At 50.5% G+C, this 21517-nt stretch overlaps 1 protein-coding gene across 1 annotated transcript; it reads right to left on the reverse strand.

The window, feature by feature from the left end:
* Positions 1-2434: 2434 nt before the first annotated feature.
* Positions 2435-21485, reverse strand: LOC144935819 (alpha-N-acetylglucosaminidase-like). Its single transcript, XM_078862643.1, has 6 exons — positions 20620-21485; positions 7204-7351; positions 6467-6613; positions 5960-6045; positions 4955-5211; positions 2435-4817 (listed from the first exon to the last, which is right to left on the reverse strand). The coding sequence occupies exons 1-6, from the start codon at positions 21126-21128 to the stop codon at positions 3595-3597; spliced, it is 2370 nt and encodes a 789-aa protein (XP_078718769.1). The 5' UTR covers positions 21129-21485; the 3' UTR covers positions 2435-3594.
* Between the last annotated feature and the right edge of the window lie 32 nt (positions 21486-21517).

The following is a 21517-nucleotide window of genomic DNA, read 5'->3' on the forward strand; positions in this document are numbered from 1 at the left end:
GGGCGTGGCGACGGTGGACGTGACGTCACGGCAATCTGAGCCAATCGCCGCGCCTGCTTGCGGCGCGACGTCACGAAAGAGGGCGTGGCTAAAGGTGGGCTTTAAACTTTTGCGTGGGAAACGATAAACCGCCCCCCCCACCATCATTATCCACCTCCACGTGGTTTTGTACAGTCGGACAATCAATTATATTAATAGTGGAGGAATCCGATGAGCTATAAAGCTCTTTTTCACAGACGTCCAGTCGGGACGGGTAAGAACGTTACAATAACAAACAGTACAAACACACGATAGGGGTGCAAAGTCCAAGAAAGATAAACAAATCACCCAAACACATCCAAATACAACGAAACCATCCCCATCCTACTAGACAAAGGCCACTGAGGTAATTACTTAGTGTTCAAATGTGACCTGGCTACAAATGATAGCTCAACAAAGTGGCTTATCATTTGGACATTTATTGCAGCAAAATAATCTAAATAGTCTAATAATGTAGGACCCGCATCGAGCAGAGGGGTGCTGGCGCAAAACACATTCAGCAGTTCACCAGCGATGGCTGAACAAGATTGACTTTCTGACGAGACACCGAGTTGAATCAATGCTCATGAAATAATGCACTGTCAGAGAAGGCCGATGGTAAATGGATGTGTAAAAATATATTTTATGTGGAGGGAGAGAAATGGGAAGGAGGCATATTGTCTGCTTATTTATTTCATAACGTATTGAGATATTTAATTTAATAAAACTAATGTGTAAGTCCCAGATTACCGTTTTTTTATTCCATTTTACGTTGAGAGACAGAAAGAGTGGCACATGGATCAGGGAATAAACGCAAATCGGACGCATTGACTTAAAAGAAGTGGGTTAGTCGGTTCGGGTAGAACACATCCCGAGGGAAGTTAGCAAATGGACGAGGCAAGGAATGAAGAGAAGGCGCCCGTGAGTACGACCACCACAGAGATGGAGCAAGATCAGTTTAAGTACAAAGGATCCATTCATTGTGACATCGCAGAACTACGAGGAATGGTAACAGCATGGAGAGGAGGTCTTACCCCAGCAGTGAATATACAACGGCCGGTTGATGATTGGAATTTGAAATTACCACCAAAATAACAAACACTGAACTGTTACACTATGAGATCTCTTTTACCAGTGGCAAAATATAATGGTAGGTTTTTACCCTTTTAACTGGTACAAAACTGACACCTTTATTCAAGGCATCATGTTTGCAATGACCACAACACAAGTAGTCAATAAAGCAAACAAAAAGAAGCAACTCTGATAAGGATAATAATATGCACTGTCCTTGAAGTTGATTGGCCCACACCCGAGACGGCTTTCTTTAGAGCCTAGTCCCCATTGGTGTAGGGCCAGATGACACCAGAAGGCGTACAACTCAAAAACAGTGCAATATCAGAGTATTGAGAGTTCGGGGTAAACATTTACACTATGAGATCTCTTTTACCAGTGGCAAAATATAATGGTAGGTTTTTACCCTTTTAACTGGTACAAAACTGACACCTTTATTCAAGGCATCATGTTTGCAATGACCACAACACAAGTAGTCAATAAAGCAAACAAAAAGAAGCAACTCTGATAAGGATTTATTGACTACTTGTGTTGTGGTCATTGCAAACATGATGCCTTGAATAAAGGTGTCAGTTTTGTACCAGTTAAAAGGGTAAAAACCTACCATTATATTTTGCCACTGGTAAAAGAGACCTCATAGTGTAAATGTTTACCCCGAACTCTCAATACTCTGATATTGCACTGTTTTTGAGTTGTACGCCTTCTGGTGTCATCTGGCCCTACACCAATGGGGACTAGGCTCTAAAGAAAGCCGTCTCGGGTGTGGGCCAATCAACTTCAAGGACAGTGCATATTATTATCCTTATCAGAGTTGCTTCTTTTTGTTTGCTTTATTGACTACTTGTGTTGTGGTCATTGCAAACATGATGCCTTGAATAAAGGTGTCAGTTTTGTACCAGTTAAAAGGGTAAAAACCTACCATTACACTGAACTGTTGTTGTTATCATCATGCCCAGTAACTGGTGAGAAAGCTTGACTTACAATCGCAAAGTTTCGAGTTCAAGTTCTGGTTGGGGGTAAACTCAGGCAATCAGTTCCCCAAGGTAGATGAAATGAGTGTCACTGTGGATAGGCAAAAGTGGTTATTGGCATTGAAATACTGGCCTTATCATAGGAATGTGGAATTTCCATCAATGGCTTAGGTCTGGCAACAGAGATCAGTGCTGTCCTACGCTCGTGTGTGCATACACTCTTGCTTTACTTGGATCCTGACATCCAGCAGTGAAAAGCTCATGGCTGATGATGATAACTGGTAACATGCGAGCATCATTCAATGCTCGTTTGATATGGGGACACAACTTCACTTTTTAATACAAAAAATTACACATTTTTAATACACGTTTTATTTTTAAATGTCTACATTGTTTCCATTAAAACAAACCGTACTACACTTCTAACAAAGGACAACACATTGCAGAAGCCATATATACAATATTCCAATATGACCTAATATCCAGCTCCAAGAAATAGAAATGCTGTACCATAATATAAACTCCATGCATCAACACATGACTCAAATACTGTACCACCCCCTTAGGTGTAGTCCGTATGTGCTTTGCTGTACTACCCGTGAATGCATTTTATAATTATCATTCTACTACGATACATACAGTACTGATATGATCACTAAGTACAACAGTGAACAGTTACATAAATTCTAATTATATGTCTTTTAATTACTCAATTAAGATGCATACTGGCCCCATGTCCAATACTATAAGAACATACCATATACTGTATGAGAAAAGGTTTTACCCTTTTTCTGGCAACAAAACAGGTGTAAAGATGTTAAAACACCAAACTGAAACCTTTTACAAGGAATCATGTCTGCATTAACCACAATACTTGTGGTCAGAATGCAAACAAAAAACATACTCTGATAGTATATGCATTGTCTTTGAAACTGATTGGTCCACACCAGAGACAGCTTTCTTTCGAGCCTAGTCTCAAACGGTGTTAGACCAGAGGACGCATTCTGACCACAAGCATTGTGGTTAATGCAGACATGATTCCTTGTAAAAGATTTCAGTTTGGTGTTTAAACATCTTAACACCTGTTTTGTTACCAGAAAAAAGGGGAAAACCTATTCTCATATTTTGGTACTGGCAAAGGAGGCCCCATTAAACATACCATATAGAACATATAGTGTGAGGACAAACTGCAAATAATAAGTTCAAGTTCTTTAAAAAAAGACAACCAAAGTATCATTAACTCTAGATTTCACAAACCATACATTGACCATTCAACATACAGAAGAAAATGCTTACAATTGGAGAGCGTAAGTTTGAGAAGGATTAAATGACAGAATTTGTATTTATTTTCAAGTGTTAAATTCTTCCTTGCTTCAGCTGACGTTCAACCTTTTAGACAAATAACACCTTACGATATATTATTCCAAACGTCATATGTATCATAAAAGGTCAGAGTCTGGCATAAAAATCACGCTTAAGAATGCATTTATTGCGGTCATAGGGTACTAAATATATAATTATCGTCACGGTGACATTACACGGGAAGCACAAGAGGACTGACTGAAAGCTGAATGTGGTGGTAGTATCTGAGAAAAATACGGTTGATAATTTCGTACGTGTCTCCACGGGCCTTGACTGGGAATACGTGGTCATCCAGCACAAAGCTTTTCTCCAGCTGGAAGCAGGCGTTGTCAAAGTCGCGTTTGTTAAAAGGCTTCTCGTTGTGCACACAGTCAGTGAGAGTGGACACAAACATCTTCCAGCGAGGCGTGTAGTAGTAGCTCACCAGACCGCCCCACAGCTTGTTGGCCACATCCAACCGGTTTCCCGTGGGACCCCAAAGGGTGATCTGGTAGCGAGCATTCAGCTGGTACAGTTCAGCCTCGCTGGCGTTGTCCGAATGCGCGGCGGCTGCGAGCAGCCAGCGTCCCAGCAGGAAGCGCTCGTCGCTCGACAGCAGGTTCTCCAGGTCAGGAAAGAGCTCGTAGGAGAGCATGCCACCGGACAACAGCAGCTCCTCCACCGAGCCACCCTCGTAGGCCGCGAGGAGGTCACGGTAAAGCTGCCCCGACAGCAGCTGCAGCGCCTGCCGGGTCACGTCGATCAGGTCGTAGCGGAAGGTCAGGCTGGTGCCCAGCCGAGGCACGGCCCGTACCAAACGCGCCCAGGCGGAGTAGACGAGCGCCGGGTCATACCACAGGCTGGTGTCGAGGGTGAGCGAAGGCCGGACCACCAGGGGACTCTGGTTCCTGTTCTCCCGCTTCTCCGTGCAGTTGTAGACGCTGCGCCAGAGGTCCTTCCAGGCCGCCGCAACATCCGCATCTTTCTGGCCGTACCTGCGGTGCGCGTAGGACTCGATCCAGATCGTGAGGTCCACGGGCCCATCTCGCCAGCCCATTTCAGCCATGAGCTCGTAGACGACGTCGTTCTGCTCGATGCCCTCCGGTGCCATGCCCGTGCCCACCATGCTGGAGTTGGGAAGGAGCCTGGCGACGTGAGGGCCCCGGTTGACGCTCTCGATGGCGCCGAACAGGCCGTGGTTGCCTCCAAAGTTGTGCAGCATGCACCAGATGAAGGGCTGCCCATAAAAGGAGTCGGTGGTGTGGTGGAGGGGGCGCGTCTCGGCGAAGACGTCCAGGACGAGCACGCGACCTAGCGGCGGCCCGCGCAGGAACGCGCGCAGCTGTGGCTCCTGCCAGAAGTTGGGGTTGCCCAGGAAAGGCCACGTGTCCAGCAGCCACACAGCCTCGCTGTCCACTGTTGGGGAGGGGTAGAAGGGGCGGGGGTGTGGCATAGCGCAGGTCACGTGCTCGATTTAAACGTCACAATGCCCAGTGTCTCGTCTCGTTAACACAGTGCCACGCGCGTGTTAATGAGCAGAGTCCCCGGCCTACCCGCAGTCATTGCCTTGTAGACTGCTCTGCTGATGCCCGCGAGGTCGGCGGTCAGGTTGGAGGGTGGCATCAGGTCGCTGAACATGGTCGCGTAGTACGCGTGGTCGCTGCCAAACTCGTCACGCAGCTCCTTCATGTAGGCGCTCGCGAGTTTGGGGAACAGCGGGTCGTGGGGGTCCAGCCACAGCGGGCAGGAGTAATTGCAGTCAAATCGGTCCCAGCTGCTCAGCCGGATCAGGTTAGCCTTCGGATACAGGCTGGCGCCACCGATGATGCAGAGAGGACCAGGGAAGTTGAAAGGGTTGGAAAGAGAACAAGGCAGTCAGGAAGCGGTGTATCGTGTTCTGACTGTGGATATTGCCATTTTTAAGTTAATGACACATTTTTCGTATAATCATCAGTATACTCTTGGTTGGACTGAGTGTTATTTTGTGCTTTTTATGTTCCCGTATTTTTTCACAGTGGATACGATTACAACGGTTAAGACGAGCACTTAATATCTCGGTGAATATTTTATCAGTCGCTGGTGGACTTGAACAGGTATGAGACTAGTAGTCGCAGCCATAGCAAGAGGTATACTGGATGTGGTGTGTCGGATGCGGAAATATTTTCCAGTTAACGAACACAGACAAACCTGGATAAAATGAAGTCTCTGTTAAGACTGTTTTTTCCTTTATAATCGTTAGAATTGCGATGAAGTTGCCTCCATTTCAGCAATATGAACGTTTGCCATTTGCAGAGGGCCGATTCAAATGAATTAATCCATGATCATCATTTTGTAATTATCAGAAAGAAAAAAAAACATCATACATCATTGCAGTTGCAGCTTCGTGTACGAATTTGCACAGGGGAGACGAATTTAAATGTCAGACTAGGCTCGCAAGCAGTGCCTGCTGAAATACAGCCAATCGGCCATATCCACAGCGGTGACGTGATGTTATCAAGGCTTTCAGCTCAAAGTTGTGCTCGACAGAGGTAATATAGAATGCAGGATGTGATGGTCACCGTGCGACAGCTGCAGGGACATAGCCTTCGAAAGCCGGGAGCACCGTAATCATTCCCAGGGACCTCATCCGCTCCAGGATTTTGCGCTGTGAGCAGAAGGATAAGTCACATCACGTTTATTGCAGTATTTCAGTTCATGGTAGAGCAGTGACACGGTGTTTAGTGCAATTCCCCCGTACGTATAAGCCCAAAGGACCTGTGTTCAATTCCCAATCAAGGTTAACATCAGTGGCGAGTGATCGCTGAAGAAGTCCTGGGGTCCTCTTTCACCAAGTCCTTTCCCCGCACTTCCGATTAGCAGGATTGGTTATGTACGGTGCGAAAGAAGTTTAAAATACATGCAACTCGCACCGATGAGCGTCGTTAAGTTTCGTCAAACAACCCTCCCGGCTGACATGGAATGGGGAGGCTGTAACTCAGCACTGAAGTGAAAAGAGGCTGCAAATTTAAGCTGAAAATCTGCATTTTTATTTTTGTAAATACAATTGTATTATTCAGGTCCAACACCTGGAGGTGCAGTTGCTTGTGGTGCCAAGACTGGGGCAGGGGTCCAGCCCAGGCATGCAAGTCTCCTAGCTGAGACCACGCCAGGAAGGCAGGACCTGTGAAGTAGTCGTCCATCTCCTTCTGACTGAGTCCCAGGGACAGGAAAACCTGGCACAGGTTGTGGGTGGAGGGTTGTGCATGGGTAGAAGAGAGATGTAATTATATCAGATGTATTATAATATGGAAGAAGACATTACTGTACTGACATGTGATCTGCCACAGAGTGTTTTGCATAAGATTAGAAGAGGTATTCAAACCCTTGGTGGGGAATTACGTATTCGCTGAATACTTTTAAAATTGTTAATTTCAATCATTGCAGCTACGAATCTCAAAGGTAGTTCACTAACTTGTATTCATTCACAATAAAAATCTGCCATACATTCACCAGCCTTTATTTTTATGACTGATTTCATTTAAATAGAATTTTACAAAAAACGATATTCAATTTCAAATGTGTGGCTTTTATTTATTTAAATGTTACACTGCAGTACATTCGACAGCTTTTCAATGTGTTATACGGTGACCATGTTAGATATAAACCTACAAAACTTATTTTAATTATGATTTTCGAAAAAAACAGTACTTCCGCAGATAAAGACTGTTGGAAAAATGCATCGGGATTCAACGATGAACACTGAACGCCGACTTTACAACAGAAATGGCGCGTGGGTGAGAGGTGTCGCTGGTGCCACCGTTACCCTCTGCCAGATGGCCTCGTGACCCGTGAACGCCAGCGGGAGGTTGATGCCCTGCAGCGCCATCCAGTCGATCTCAAGCTCCCAGCGCTCCCACTGCCACCACACCATGGAGTAGCTCCGCGTGCGCACGTTCTGGTAGAAGCGGAACCTGCGGCGGATCATCGCCAAAGCCGGTCAGGGACCGTGCCACCCTCACATGGGTCATCGGTCGGTCGTTGCTTATCTAAATTTTTAAAGTTAGGAATCATAATTACTTACACTTCTAAAGCGCCTTTCAACCGGAGATCACAAGGCACTGTAATCATACCCTGTTGCAATGGTGTAGCTATCGAGTGTGAAGGCGAAACAACTGTGCAAGAGACCATGGGCCACAGGAGTTGGGCTACAAAGAAAAGTGGATATTTTACAGCAGGCTCCATTTAATTATTTGCCCAGCAAAAACCACGCTACACCACTACTGTTGGTTTTAGCTTGTGCTGGTTTTTTTCTTACGTTACGAAGCAGAGCTGTGTGAAACAATGTGTGATTTTCATCATAGTGGTTGGCCTGGTTATTTTAATTTTAAGAAATAATAGCTTGGAAAGATTACACATGATATTAACATAATTGTATTTTTCCATACAGAATGTCAAATTATTTACTGAATCAACAACATATTCTTGGTTCTTTCGGTAAAGTCACGTAAAAAAAGAATCTAAAATAATAGAAGCAAAAAAGCCACGACGTTTTGATTGCAACACAAGCAGTCTTCATCAGGCGGAGAGAAAAGATGACGCCTTTTGGCGTTTTGGCGTCATCTGGTCCAACCTATGTGAAGTATTGGAAAATGACGGCAGGAAACTCCTTGACGGGAACACACTTCTTTTATTAAATCTTGACTTGTAACGATACAACGCGTGGCCTCTCTTCTTCACAATGCGGTCACCATACAACGGTACAACTCGTGACCTCTTCTCTCCGCCCTACGCTTCTCTTGACTCTCTTAGATTCTGTGCTGCTGGCTCTCTGCGCCTCGTGTAGACTCCGCGCCTCGGCTACACTCTTCTCTCGCCTCGTGTAGACTCTGCGCCTCTGCTACACTCTCCACTCGCCTCGTGTAGACTTTGCATCTCTCTCTGGCTACACCGTATGCATACTCGGCTCGTGTAGACCTTTCTCTCTCTCTGGCTACACCGTATGCATACTCGGCTCGTGTAGACCTTTCTCTCTCTCTGGCTACACACTATACATTACTCAGCTCGTGTAGACCGTTCTCTCTCTCTGGCTACACACTATACATTACTCAGCTCGTGTAGACCGTTCTCTCTCTCTCTCTCCATTACTCTCCTCTCCGGGCTCTATCTCTGCACCTTCGTCTTCATTCTTAGATGGTTCCACTTCTGCCCCCTACTCCTCTGTGCATCACCTTATATATCTCTTCCTCCCGGGAGACGGAGCGGATGCGGACCTCAACGTCGGCACCGCTCCTCAGTTACCCAATCACCACGCGCTATCTCCACGATCCGTTTTCGCCCAGCGCGTGTTTCCACTCCCCGACCAATCACACCGCGCTGCCACCCGATCACTCCCTCTCAGCGCGTCACCGGCACACAGCCAATCAGCAGCACTACCCCCACCCGCGCACTGACGCCTGCTCCTCCCCGTCAGCGCGCGTCACCACACACACACCCGTACATACGCGCTGGCACACGACGTATACACCCAGCGCGTATCACCACTACATATGTGAGACTAGGCTCTAAGGAAAGCTGTCTCGGGTGTGGACCAATCAACTTCAAGGACAGTGCATACATTATCAGAGTTATGTTTTTTGTTTGCATTATGACTGCAGGTATTGTGGTCTATGCAAACATGACTCCTTGTAAAAAAAGGTGTCAGTTTTGTTGCCAGATAGAAGGGTAAAAAACCAATTATCATATTTTTTACTGGCAAATGAGGTTCCAATGGTGTAACAGCAGTATTATTTCTAAGCTATTAATATTATACACTAATCTCTAGTGTCATTCATTCATTTTAATACGGTACATATAAATTGCCTGCAAATTGACTAATACACTTATTATTTAAATAACCGTAGCAGTGCTACTTCAATGAATAACACATTTTGATCAGATTTACGTTGGCTTTGATAAACTATGTTTTATTTCACCAGGTAAGGCCCACTGAGATATGTAGCTCTTTTTCGGAAACGACCTGGCCACAAATGAAAGCTCAACGAAATGGCTTATCATGTGGAAATATATAGCAGTCAAATACTCTGAACGCATGTTTCTTAATGTGGAGGAAAAACCAGAGAACCGGTCGAAAAATCCACGCGACCACGGGGATAACATGCAAACTCCAAATATACACGCGTCAGGGTTGGGATACAACCCACAACTTCCTGAATCCCAGACGAGGTACTTAACATCTCACCACCGCAGGGCCTGATTGATGATGGTAAAGGATAGGGCCTGGCACGGCACTCCATGCTACAGTTCCATCTTGTTTATCTATATATATAAAAGTAAAAAATCGTCTGTTTGTGGCTTTGTGTGTGTTCGCGCGCTTGCGAAGGATTTGGCTCTCCAACGGTGGGGTTTATGTTAAATAAAAAATAGCTATGTACCACACCGTAAGCCCCGCCGTGAGCAACCGCTATTCCTTTTTCACATCCGTCAACTTTTAATAAGTTTAATTAGCGATTTAGTGCGATTTTTTCGCTCTCTTTATTTATTTATGACGTGTGCACGACCATACCAACTCACCCGCCTTTGGTTGGGGGGACGGCCCATGCCAAGTCGCACGCCTTCGGTGGGAGTGAGGGGGACATTTTCTTTCGCGTTAAAAATGCTTTAAAAATACACTAAACGCTGAGCTTAAATCTTCACTGTGTGATGTCCCCCCCACCCCGATGCGTGCAGTTACTAATATATACAGTCGCTAGATGCTACCACTTTAGGCCGTAGATATTACTGCAGAGCGGCCAGAGAGATTGTGGTCGGGGGGGGGGGGTCAGAGGTAGCAGCCCAGCCCCAGCCTGCCAAGGTGCCACCTCGGCCGGCTGGACAATCTAGGCGAGGCCGGAGGCTCTGAACGGGACTAGGCCTCACCACGCCACTCTGTCAGGTGAGTACTCTGTGCTATAGAGTCGATAAATACTGCTATAGAGTTAGCATGTACTACTGTAGTGATAGCAGGTACCACCACAGTCGGTATGCACTGCTGTAATCATAGGGTACCACCACAGTCAGTACGCACTACTGTTAGATTTTTAAGAGTAGTTTTGAAATATTTTTTTGGCCAGGCAACGCCGGGTATATAAGCTAGTTGCTCTATAAATGTCTTTTAAAATAGCATTGCAGAGTTTACATTATGGGAAAATTATATTTATCCAAACACAAATATTCACAACAATTTAAAACTCGTAATTAAGTGCATTGTGTGCATTGTTTGTTTTCTTTCTGTTCCCTATCCTTGAACAATATTTGTGAGTTGTAGATGGAATAATAAACAGACCATCACATTGTTTGAATATGGATTGCCCTCTTTTCAGAACACGAGCACCGCATGTGCTCACTGGCTTGGAACATTCAGTAACAATGATGCGACTGTTTGGGGATCATAGACAGCCACCCAGAGTAACCACACAACCCCCACGGAGCGCAGGGCAATTGTGGGAACCATTCCTGGGAACCACTCCGTTGTGCGATTATAAAACTGAGCGCACTGCGCACCAGCTCAGTGGTCTAGCGATTGAGCGTGCAGGTGGTGCAACTGCACCGGGGCTCACGTGGGCACCAGGGAGGATAAAAAAATGGACAGGGGAGAGCACCATTTCATTAATGGCGTCAGTGCCCATGCCCACCACGCTGCACGACTGCACACCCACCGCCGAAAGCTAAGCCCTCTTTCAGAATTATTCCAGTCAACATTTGTTTAAAGTCTGGATACTAAAGACAAATATCGTTTTTGCCCCGTGTTGGCAAGCAGCTGAGAGATGTTTGATTTATCAGAGGAGCCCGACCCCGGTCTGCACTCACAACAATGGATTCTGAGTCGCGCGTGTGTGCATTGACAAACGGTGGATCGGATCGGATTTTATGAAGAAGTGTTGCTGACAATGAGGACGACTGGAGGGCTTGGACAAATGCCGATCATCCCGTTGAGAAACAGGAGTTATGTGATCATCACGCAAGACAGAAATAAGAGGGAATGTTGGTAGCATTGACAATCTAATAGGCAGAATACCCTTCGTTGAGTACCATGGTGTTGATCATTGTGCTACACTGATAAAATACAATAACATTTGCATTCCTTTTTATGGATGCCATAAATTCTGACGTACCACTGTTGATCTTTACCTTGTCCTTCCTCGCACCTCCGATTAGCACAGTTGGCTACGTACGGTGCAAAATAAGTTCAACATACATACAAGTGTAATAAAGGACTCTCAGGCGATGTTGTTCTCCGTGTCCTTTATTGGGTTCTTGCTCGCACCCCGCGATGTCTCCGCTCCGACCCGCACCTTCTCTCCACCTCGTGCCTCCGCACGTCGTCTGAGTCCTCCGCTCCCGCTCACTCTCTCTGCAGCCACACCGCTGCTCGTGTGCTTCGCACACTCCGCAGCCCCCTTGCTGCTCCGTGTGCTCCCGCACACTCTGCAGACACCCCCGCTGCCCCATGAACACCGCTGGCCGACGGTGCCGTGACTCCTGCCTCGTGGCAATCGCGCCACTCCTCGCCAGCACTCCGCGTGGCCTCTCCCTTCTCTATTCTGTCTCCACTCCCGATCCCCTTCCGGTTCTCCCCTTATATCCTCCCCCTCACGTGACCCTGACTCCTCCTCCTCTGCACGTGACCCTGACTCCGCCCACACTCACGTGACCCTGTCCTTGCTCGCATTACATGACCCCCCCCCCGTGTAGAAAAACCCAGCCGTCCCCGGCTGCAACAGAGCAAAAAAATGCGAGCAAAAGTCCAGCAACAGGCATAACAAGACAACGGAGATTATAACAACAACAACACAACAACAACAACACAACAACAATAAATAGCACAATTAACGAAAGAAAAGGGACTTGGAACGCGTGCGGGTCGCCGGCCCGTCTTGAACGGGGGGTGGCCCCCGCATAGACCGTGACCGCGACAGGATTTTAGGAGCGGCAGGATCGGAACCGCCCGCCGCTGTTGGAGTCCCGCCAATGTCAGAGTCCCGTACCCCCAGGAGACCCGTCGCCGGGGTCTCCAGCAAATGCGTCCGCGGCGGGGTTGGAGGGGCGGCGGGGCCAAGTGTCCCCGTCGCCGTGGTAGGCCCACCCGGAGCAGAACTCACTGTCTCCGTCCGTGTCACGGCTGGTCCGTCTGTAGAAGGCACGACAGGCGCGCTTGCAGGTCGAACAGGCAAAGTCAGTGGCGCGTCGGACGCAACAGACACCGGCAAGGCAACGTTAGGAGATGACGCATCCGGCCGTGGGGCCACGTAGGTTTTCAATCGAGACGTATGTACGTACCAGCGCCGCGATCCGAAACGAACACGCGCGGACTGCGGACTAGGCACCTCGATAAGCACAACCGGCCCCTGCCATGGTTTGTGCAACTTAGGGGAGGTCCCCACCCGCACCTGCGGGCAGTGCAGCCAGGCCATGTCCCCCACTCGCCAGGGGGATTCCCCATCCGAGCGCCGAGCACAACGTTCGTTCCGGGCCTGGGTCTTAGCCGTAGCCAATCTGGCCCCCTCCCGTGCCTCCGCCACGCGACGAACGGTGTCCCGAATGTACTCCGGAAGAGGCTTAACAGGACCCTTCGCCCCCGTACCCAGCTGCACGTCCATCGGCGGCACATTCTCACGGCCGTACATTAAAAAAAAAGGTGAGTACCCGGTCGACGCATGAGGCGTCATCCTGTATGCAGAGAGCACCCCAGGGATGTGCAAATCCCAATCAGCCTGCTTTTCGCTAACCGTGTGACAGAGCATAGCCGACAGGGTCCGATTAAGCCGTTCCACCATGCAATCCGTTTGAGGGTGGTAGGGAGACGTTCGAACTTTCTTGGTCCCCAGTGCAGCACACACCTCAGCCAATAATTTAGAAGAAAAATTTCGCCCTTGGTCTGTGAGCAACCTTTCCGGCGCCCCTTTGTCCATTACATATCCAAACAGGAACGCGTCCGTGATAGACGCCGCCGACTGGTCGGGCAAGGGCCAAGCCATAGCCCAGCAGGAAAGATATTCCACCCCGACCAGCAAAAATGTATTCCCCCGAGCGGACGGCGGGAAAGGCCCCAAAATATCCAACGCCACCAACTCGTTAATCCGGGACACCTGTATGGACTGCACTGGTGGAACATATGGGTGTTTAGGCGGCTTCCTCCGGGCATAGTCGGGACACGCCCGAATGTGCCCGACGACATCGGTCGTCATGCCGTGCCAGAAGTAGTCCCGCTGCAAGGTTTTTTGCACCCCGAGATGTAACAACGTCTCGGAGTGCAGAGTCCGAACCAACTCGTACCGTAACGACGACGGCACCACCAGGCGCCAGCGATCGTGCAACCCTTCTCTCCACATTAGCAACCCATCCCGGACAGCGGGCCCCCCGTCCCCTTTGCAACCCGACTCTGCATGGCTCCCAGCGACTCATCGAGCAATTGCTCGCGAAGCCATACCGAATGTGGCAGGTTCAAAACGCCATCAGCCAGTCCCGGACACACGGGATCCTCGGCCACCTCAGCTGGTACCGGGCCTACGGGAACCTCGGGCACCTCAACCGGTCCCGGGCAAACGGGAGTCTCGGGCACTTGTAAAGCAGACACAACAGGCCGAGGGGGTTGCTGAACCCGCGTACGTCTGTTCGTGCCCGAAGCACAAGCGCAAGGGGACCCCTGCGGCAATCTGGAAAGTGCGTCCGTGTTCGCGTGACGCGTGCCCTTCCGATATTGAATATCGAACGAAAATTCCTGCAGAGTCTCCAACCATCGTGCCAATTGGCCAGACGGTTGGTCGACTCGCAGGGCATATTGCAAAGCCGCATGGTCCGTGCGCACAATAAACGTACGGCCGTACAAATACGGCCGATATTGGCAAAGAAAATGTACAATGGCCAAAAGTTCGCGGCGAGTAACGCAGTAACGGGTCTCCGCAGGAGACAACACGCGACTACCGTATGCAACCACGCGTTCAACGCCGTTCTTAGACTGGGAGAGAACAGCCCCAATCCCGGTGTCACTAGCGTCAGTATCCAGAATAAAAGGTCGAGTGAAATCTGGATAGTCCAACGTCGGTGCCGACGCCAAACGATCGCGCAGGCCCTGAAACGCCGCCTCTTCCGTTGGTCCCCAGCTGAATCTCCGGCCTTTAGCCGTAAGGAGGTGCAACGGCCTCGCGATTGTGGCAAAGTTAGGAACAAATTGGCGGTAGTATGAGGCGAACCCAACGAACCGACGCACGTCGCCCACTGAGGCCGGAGTCGGCCAGTTACGGACGCACGCCGTCTTCTCCGGGTCCGTGGCGACCCCGTCGGAACTAACAATGTGGCCCAAATAGCGCACGGATCGTTGTAAGAGGTGACACTTTTTGGGCTTAAATTTTAAATTGGCCGAACGCATTCTGGCAAACACCGTGTCCAACCTCCGCAAATGTTCCTCAAACGTGCGGCTGAAAACGATAACATCGTCTAAATATATCAAGCACGTCTCCCACTGCAGACCCGTTAACACGAGCTCCATCAGCCGCTGGAATGTCGCGGGGGCGGCGTTCAGGCCCATGGGAAGACAATTAAACTGAAACAATCCCTGCGGCGTCTGGAAGGCCGTCTTTTCCCTTGAGGACTCGTCTAGGGGAAGTTGCCAGAATCCCGATGAGAGATCAAGAGTAGAAAAAAAATTCGCCCCAGACAAGGCATCGAGGGAATCATCCATACGCGGCAGGGGGTACGCATCCGCAACCGACACCTTATTTAATTTGCGAAAATCCACACAAAGCCGCAGTTTCCCATCCTTTTTTTTCACAAGGACCACCGGCGCGCCCCACGGGCTGTTTGACGGGGAAATAATGTCAGCGGCCAGCATCTCCTCCACTGCGCCGCGAATGTGATCCCGCTCCGGCAGACTCAACCGATGCGGGTTCATCCGAATCGGAGCGGCATCCCCCGTATCAATGTGGTGGGAAAGCAAGGAGGTGCGACCCAAATCAAAATCGTCCGCACTAAAGACGTCGGAATATCTCCCCAACAGTGCGCGGAGCGCGGACCGCTGGTCCGCAGTCAAAGACGTATTTTCACGGCACAACTCGGCAATCCATCGATCGTCCTGTGACGTTGAGACCGATACCCCCCCCTACAAGGCCTCGACGGTCATGATCGCCATGGTTCGTGAAAGCAGTTGTAGCGTGAGCCAAAACCGTTCCGGCCGGTACAACCACATTTTCCGCGCTCCCATTCAATACCTGTAAAAACTGAGGTTGACCCGGCCGGACAATCGTCTGTGCCCCCACCAGCGTCAAGCCACCCGTTATAGCAGCGGACGGTGATAACAAAACACCCGCCGCCCCTTCGATTCCAGGCACCGGTTTCCGATACCGCAGCGGAATAAGCATCTGCGAGCCAGGTGGAATATCGACCGATACCTCGGACAGCGCCTGCACCTGACGGTCAGGAGCTGCCCGGCCCCAGGGTGACGGCAAGAATGAAACACGCCGACCCCCCGGCAATTCAATACAATTATGATCCACCCTTATTTGAATTGGCATCTTGGCTAGGAAATCGGTTCCCAACAAACAGGGCACCGCGAGGGACCTGGAAATCAACACTTTCCCAGTAGCCGAAACACCCCCAACCGATATATTGGCGTCCACCTGACCCACAATGCCCATACTACCCCCGTTCGCCACTATGCAAGAGTCGTAAACCGGCCTCACGCGTCCCGGCGGAATGGACAAGAGGTGAAATATCACGTCGGAGATAATGGTCGCTGACGCTCCCGAGTCAATCAAAATGCGCACGTCGATCCCTTGGATCGACCCCGGCACGGTCGACGAGCCCGTAGCGGCCGTAACTACTCTCCGTGCCAATTTGCGCCACTGCGTCAGCGAGCGACGCTGACCACCAAATGCCCCCCCGTCAGTAATGGCACCCGGCCCGCGTATCGATGGTGATGCATGAGGTGACAGGCCTTGCCGGGTGTCTGATGCGTACCGACTTGCCTGTCGTGGGTGGTCCTTCCCCGTCGTGTCCGTGACCGAGGCCTCCTGCTGGGGCGGCTGTCGAACGCGAGCCCAGCATTCCCTGGCGAAGTGGCCTTTACGGCCGCAGCGGAAACATGCCAGATCGGCTCGCCATGCAGCACCCCCTCTGCATTGTCGCTCCTGCGCCGGCGGCCCTGGTCGCAACCCCGCTCCCCCCCGAGTCGGCCACTGGGTCGATGCCGCCGTCAGCTCCTCAGGACCCCTCTCGTCCCGAACGTAGACGGCCTCCTTCGGGACCCCTCCTGTTGCATCGCCGTCGACTGTGGGACTCCTTGTCCACACCGTCACCTGTTTCCACCGGCGAAGATTGAATTAGGCATCCAGGCACTTGGCCGCCGTCCGGGACGTCAACTTATCGTGGCCGCACACGGGCATGGGGATGCCCAAATCCCGGGATAACTCCAACATTTTGCCCAGTATCAGGGGTTCCAACAAATTGGGCTTAGTCTCTGGATATGCGGCCATTGCTAACTCGATCACCGCGCCCCGGAATGCCACCGGCGATTCTTCAGGTGCCCGTTGCCGCTGCACGAACCTGCGGTGTGCATCGTCCGGGGGCTCGTACGCCTCCGCCATTTCCTCAAAGACCCCCTGTAGCGTCGTCTTCTTAGCGGCTTTGATGGAGCGAAAGAACCGGACGGACTCGTCGTCAAGAACCGTTGGCAAGACCTCCAAAGCCTCCGCATCAGTCCATTTAGCGGATCGTACCGCCGCTTGAAAACGGCAGGCGAATGCGCTCCAATCTCCACCAATGGAGAACTCTTTCACAGTCGTCAGACGCTGGCTGCGGGTCCCCACGCCGCCTTCATTCGCCGATGATGTCCCATGCGGTAGCGACAAGATGGCGTCACGTTGCAACGTGTTCAAAATGGCGGCTTCCCGTCGTTCGTCTCCGACCACTCCCAAGATGGCGTCCTCCCGCGTCGGAGGTGGCAAGATGGCGTCTTCCCGCCGTTCTTCCCCGACCACGCCCAAGATGGCGGCCCCGTGCCGCGTGGCGGAGAGGACTGGAAGCGACGACAAGGCCCCACTCGGCTGCCCTCTGCTCGGGCTCCCCGGACTCGTCGTGGGCGTCACCAGGGTGCAAAGCTGAGTTAAAACAGCCTTCAGCGACTCGAGTTGGGCCGCCACATGTCGCCACCCTTCCTCGGCGCCCACCCCCGGAGACGGTCCTGCTGCGCCGGCGACATCCTGCACTCTCGGCGCGTCGCCGTCCCTGTCTCGCCTCCGCCTTCCATTGTTGGTAGCGCCACCGCCGGAGAAAGGTCGTTGTCTTCTTCAGAAGATGGCGCAGAAGATGGTGCAGGTATGGCCTTTCTTCTGAGCTGTTTCGACATGTCTCACTTCTGACCCCAGTGTAATAAAGGACTCTCAGGCGATGTTGTTCTCCGTGTCCTTTATTGGGTTCTTGCTCGCACCCCGCGATGTCTCCGTTCCGACCCGCACCTTCTCTCCGCTTCGTGTCGCCGCACGTCGTCCGAGTCCTCCGCTCCCGCTCACTCTCTCTGCAGCCACACCGCTACTCGTGTGCTCCGCACACTCTGCAGACACCCCCGCTGCCCCACGAACACCGCTGGCCGACGGTGCCGTAACTCCTGCCTCGTGGCAATCGCGCCACTCCTCGCCAGCACTCCGCGTGGCCTCTCCCTTCTCTATTCTGTCTCCACTCCCGATCCCCTTCCGGTTCTCCCCTTATATCCTCCCCCTCACGTGACCCTGACTCCTCCTCCTCCGCACGTGACCCTGACTCCGTCCACACTCACGTGACCCTGTCCTTGCTCGCATTACACAAGTACTAGAATTTACCAACGCAGCAATTATAATGCCTATCCATGACGTAATGACAGGTGTGTCTTGAAACACAAGAATCCAAATTATTATCATCTTTTGTTGAAGATCCATTTGGTATAGTCTTTTCTTTGTATGTCATTAGTCAAATCATAATCAGAATATTTATACTGGAGGAATCCGATGAGCTATAAAGCTCTTTTTCACAGATGTCTAGTAGGGCAGGTCAGAACGTTACAACAAATCACCCGGAATGTACCCAATCCCATCAGGTTTTCCGAGCTAACCAGAATTTTACCTGGATAGTGCTTGGATGGGTGACCACAATGCACAAACCAGTTGTCAAAGAGCTGTGGGAACAACGTGGCGGACAGCACAGTAACATCCATGTTGTCTTATGTTGCGATGAATATTGTTATAAAAATACCCAGGAAATCCTCACTCTTTTCCAAGAGGTCCCCAATTAGGTAATTTGCTAATAATATTTAACATTTGTACCATGACGCTGACATACTTGGCCAACTCTGTTTTTTGAATACCTCTAAGACTATCTCTGACATCCACTGAGAAGCAAACGGCGCATGTCTTTATGGTTAACACACGAGCAGTATTAACCAGGGCGGCGATGGGCTCGAACCGTGAACCTCTGCTTCACCGCCACAAATGCCCCCGCCCCCACATAGTACGTGCTATGCATTGATCTGTTCCGCTGTGTTTAGAAACAAACGCCATCACATTGTCCACAACAGTGCACCATTTGGGAGGAATGTGGGACGACGGGCGCCACGCTCTACACATGAGCTGGAGTTGTTATTTCGTCCGTGTGAGACTGGCGTGTGGGCTGCCCAATGGTTCCCAAGCTCCACGTACCCACCGACCTGGAGGCACAACCCTGCTCACCACACACATCTGCATCCCATTAACCGACTCCTGCTGCTGTAGAGCAATGCATAAGAAGCACATGCTGCTGTTGATGGTCATTCCTCCGTCCCTCCGTTGGAGTCTTATGGGACCCAGCTGTGGCTTGCATTAATATTTGGCCATGCCCTTCACGTGTGATATCACAAAATCATGTTTAGAAGTCTCGTCTTTGTATTAGAACTCGGCATGATTTTATCAAAAAAATATTATAACGTGAATGATTAAGTCCAGCGTTTTTTAAACTTATGTTTGGTAACGTAATTCACGTGGCTGTTGCGTGGTTATAATTTATTTCAATGCCTTTCTCAAACCACGTGTTTTTCAGCTTAAGATGTCTCCAGTTTCATCCGGCTTCGTCTGCCTCCTTTTCACGTGCTGCATAATTTGTGGATGCACTCGAGTTATACCACCAGCACATTCTCTAAGTATTATTTCGTCAGCTTGAGTCGTCTGCAATTTCAGGCTGGAGCCTGCATTATCCGAGCCGTCCTGTCTTCAAAGGCTTTCCTGAATTAATCACCGAACATGGAGAATCAAAAATGTTGTGGGTGGTGGGTATATTACAAATAATGTGTAACAATCAATTTGTCAGCAAATCGGTCTTGACCTATTACTCGCAGGTTGTTCTGGAAGAGTCTTCTTTGCAAGTATGTCTGGCAAAGACCTGCCCGACTCGCATGATAACGGAATATACACTCTTATTTTTAACCAAATACATTTGTCCATCAACTTAATTTGAAGGCCAACTCAAGTTGACTCGAATTTGCTGTACATGGAAACTGGGTAATTTTGTTTAATCTCTTAACCATGTACAGTCAGCAATCGGTCAAAAAATTTAACACGAAAGAAATGCCACTGGAAAACGCAACTCACATTTATGACCAAATTATTTATTCCGCAATTGGTCGATGATGTATGGTGTAAAATTCCCGCTTTCTCTCTCCTCGCTTTGTCCAAACATGCACCGTTGAGCACTCTGGTATTTGCTCAATGTCCATCATGTGGTGACTCGCAGACGACAATAGCCAAGTAGTCACCAATCTGTTTCTCTGCTCTCCAGGTCAGGTCACGTCTTCTTAATAAAAAAACAACTGACTTTTGGGAATTTTTTTGATTTTTTTGTAATTGCTCCGTCTCTTGCTACCTTATTGTGGGGAATGGCGAGCAATCCACCATCTTTAAAAACAAACAATAGTTGTAGAAGATGTACGATTATGGTGATGATATCGGCTGCCCGGGATGGTCTCATTTCCCTATACCAGGGGTTTAATTTATTACTATATATTTTCCCGGTCACTGATAGACTGGAGTTAGAAACATCAGCCACAACCAGAGCAAGAGGTATACTTGCTGTCGTGTATCGGGTGTGGAAAGATGTTCATGTGCCCCCCCCCCCTCTCCCAATAGACCTGGCTGAAATGAAGCCCTGGCCAAACCTAATAGGAACCAAAAACAATGGTCACGTTTTGGACAATGGCCCCTGTGCGTACCTGTTGGGGGACACCACCTGCACGGCTCCCCCAACCCGGGGTAGCGGTCGAGGCACCTTCAGCTGGCGCCCGGCCCATCCCAGGTGGCACCCACAGTACTCCTTCAGGTAGTGGTGGAGCCCGTACGCGCCAGCCACGGCGCTGCTTCCCGCCACCAGCAGCCGCCCGTCGGGCAGGCTCTCCAGGCGGAACACGTCCCGGGATCCCTCGCCGTGACCCCGGGCTACCATAGAGGAGTTCACCAGCAGCATCATCTCGGAGGCCCGGCCGGGCAGCAGCCGCTCCAGGAGCTCCTCCAGCGCCAGCTGCTGCGTGCGCTCGGGCGCGCCGCTCCGCAACGCGGGGAGCGAAGGAGTCCGCGCATCGAAGCGGTCCGGATCCGCGTGTCCCCTCTTAGCTGCGAGCCCCGTGGAGACGAGACAACAGAGCCAGCAGAAGTAGCAGCGGATGGCAGTGGTGGACACAAGGCGGAGTGAGGGTCCGGGTGGACGCGCACCAGCGGAGCGCATCGTCAGTGGATAGTGCACCGTGCGCTCTCCCGCGGGGTGAGTTTTACGCACAAGACTCGAGCTCTATTAAAGAGTCGGCAAGCAACGGGCTGGAACGGGCTGTGCACGTACGTGGGACTGCGTGCTGCTGGCTGGCGCCGTTCTCTCCAAGCACGCAGAGCCACTGAGTATTCGCGCTGTGTGCAGCGACGCAATTATTAACGAGGGGGGGAGAGAGGCGCAGACCCTGCCCGGCCCCCTGTGCATCTGGGGTTCGTTTAACCCGGGGCCATCCCGAGGGCGAAGCACGGAAATGACCCACTGCTCCGCGTGCGCACAGGGTTGTTATTGGGTCAGTCACACTTACACCCTGTCTGGTGCCCCCCCCCCTCTATCCCCATACCGGCCAT

The sequence above is a fragment of the Lampetra fluviatilis genome, chromosome 1 (genome assembly GCF_964198595.1).
Source record: "Lampetra fluviatilis chromosome 1, kcLamFluv1.1, whole genome shotgun sequence".
Classification (NCBI taxonomy): Eukaryota; Metazoa; Chordata; class Hyperoartia; order Petromyzontiformes; family Petromyzontidae; genus Lampetra; species Lampetra fluviatilis.

Excerpts from the sequence above, each read along its gene's own strand:
- LOC144935819 (XM_078862643.1), bottom strand. The coding sequence starts at position 21,128 with ATGCGCTCCGCTGGTGCGCGTCCACCCGGACCCTCACTCCGCCTTGTG. Across the intron at positions 6,614-7,203 it reads ACGAGGCCATCTGGCAGAGG|GTTTTCCTGTCCCTGGGACT; the intron begins GTAACGGTGGCA and ends AACCTGTGCCAG. Across the intron at positions 6,046-6,466 it reads ACAAGCAACTGCACCTCCAG|CGCAAAATCCTGGAGCGGAT; the intron begins GTGTTGGACCTG and ends TTCTGCTCACAG.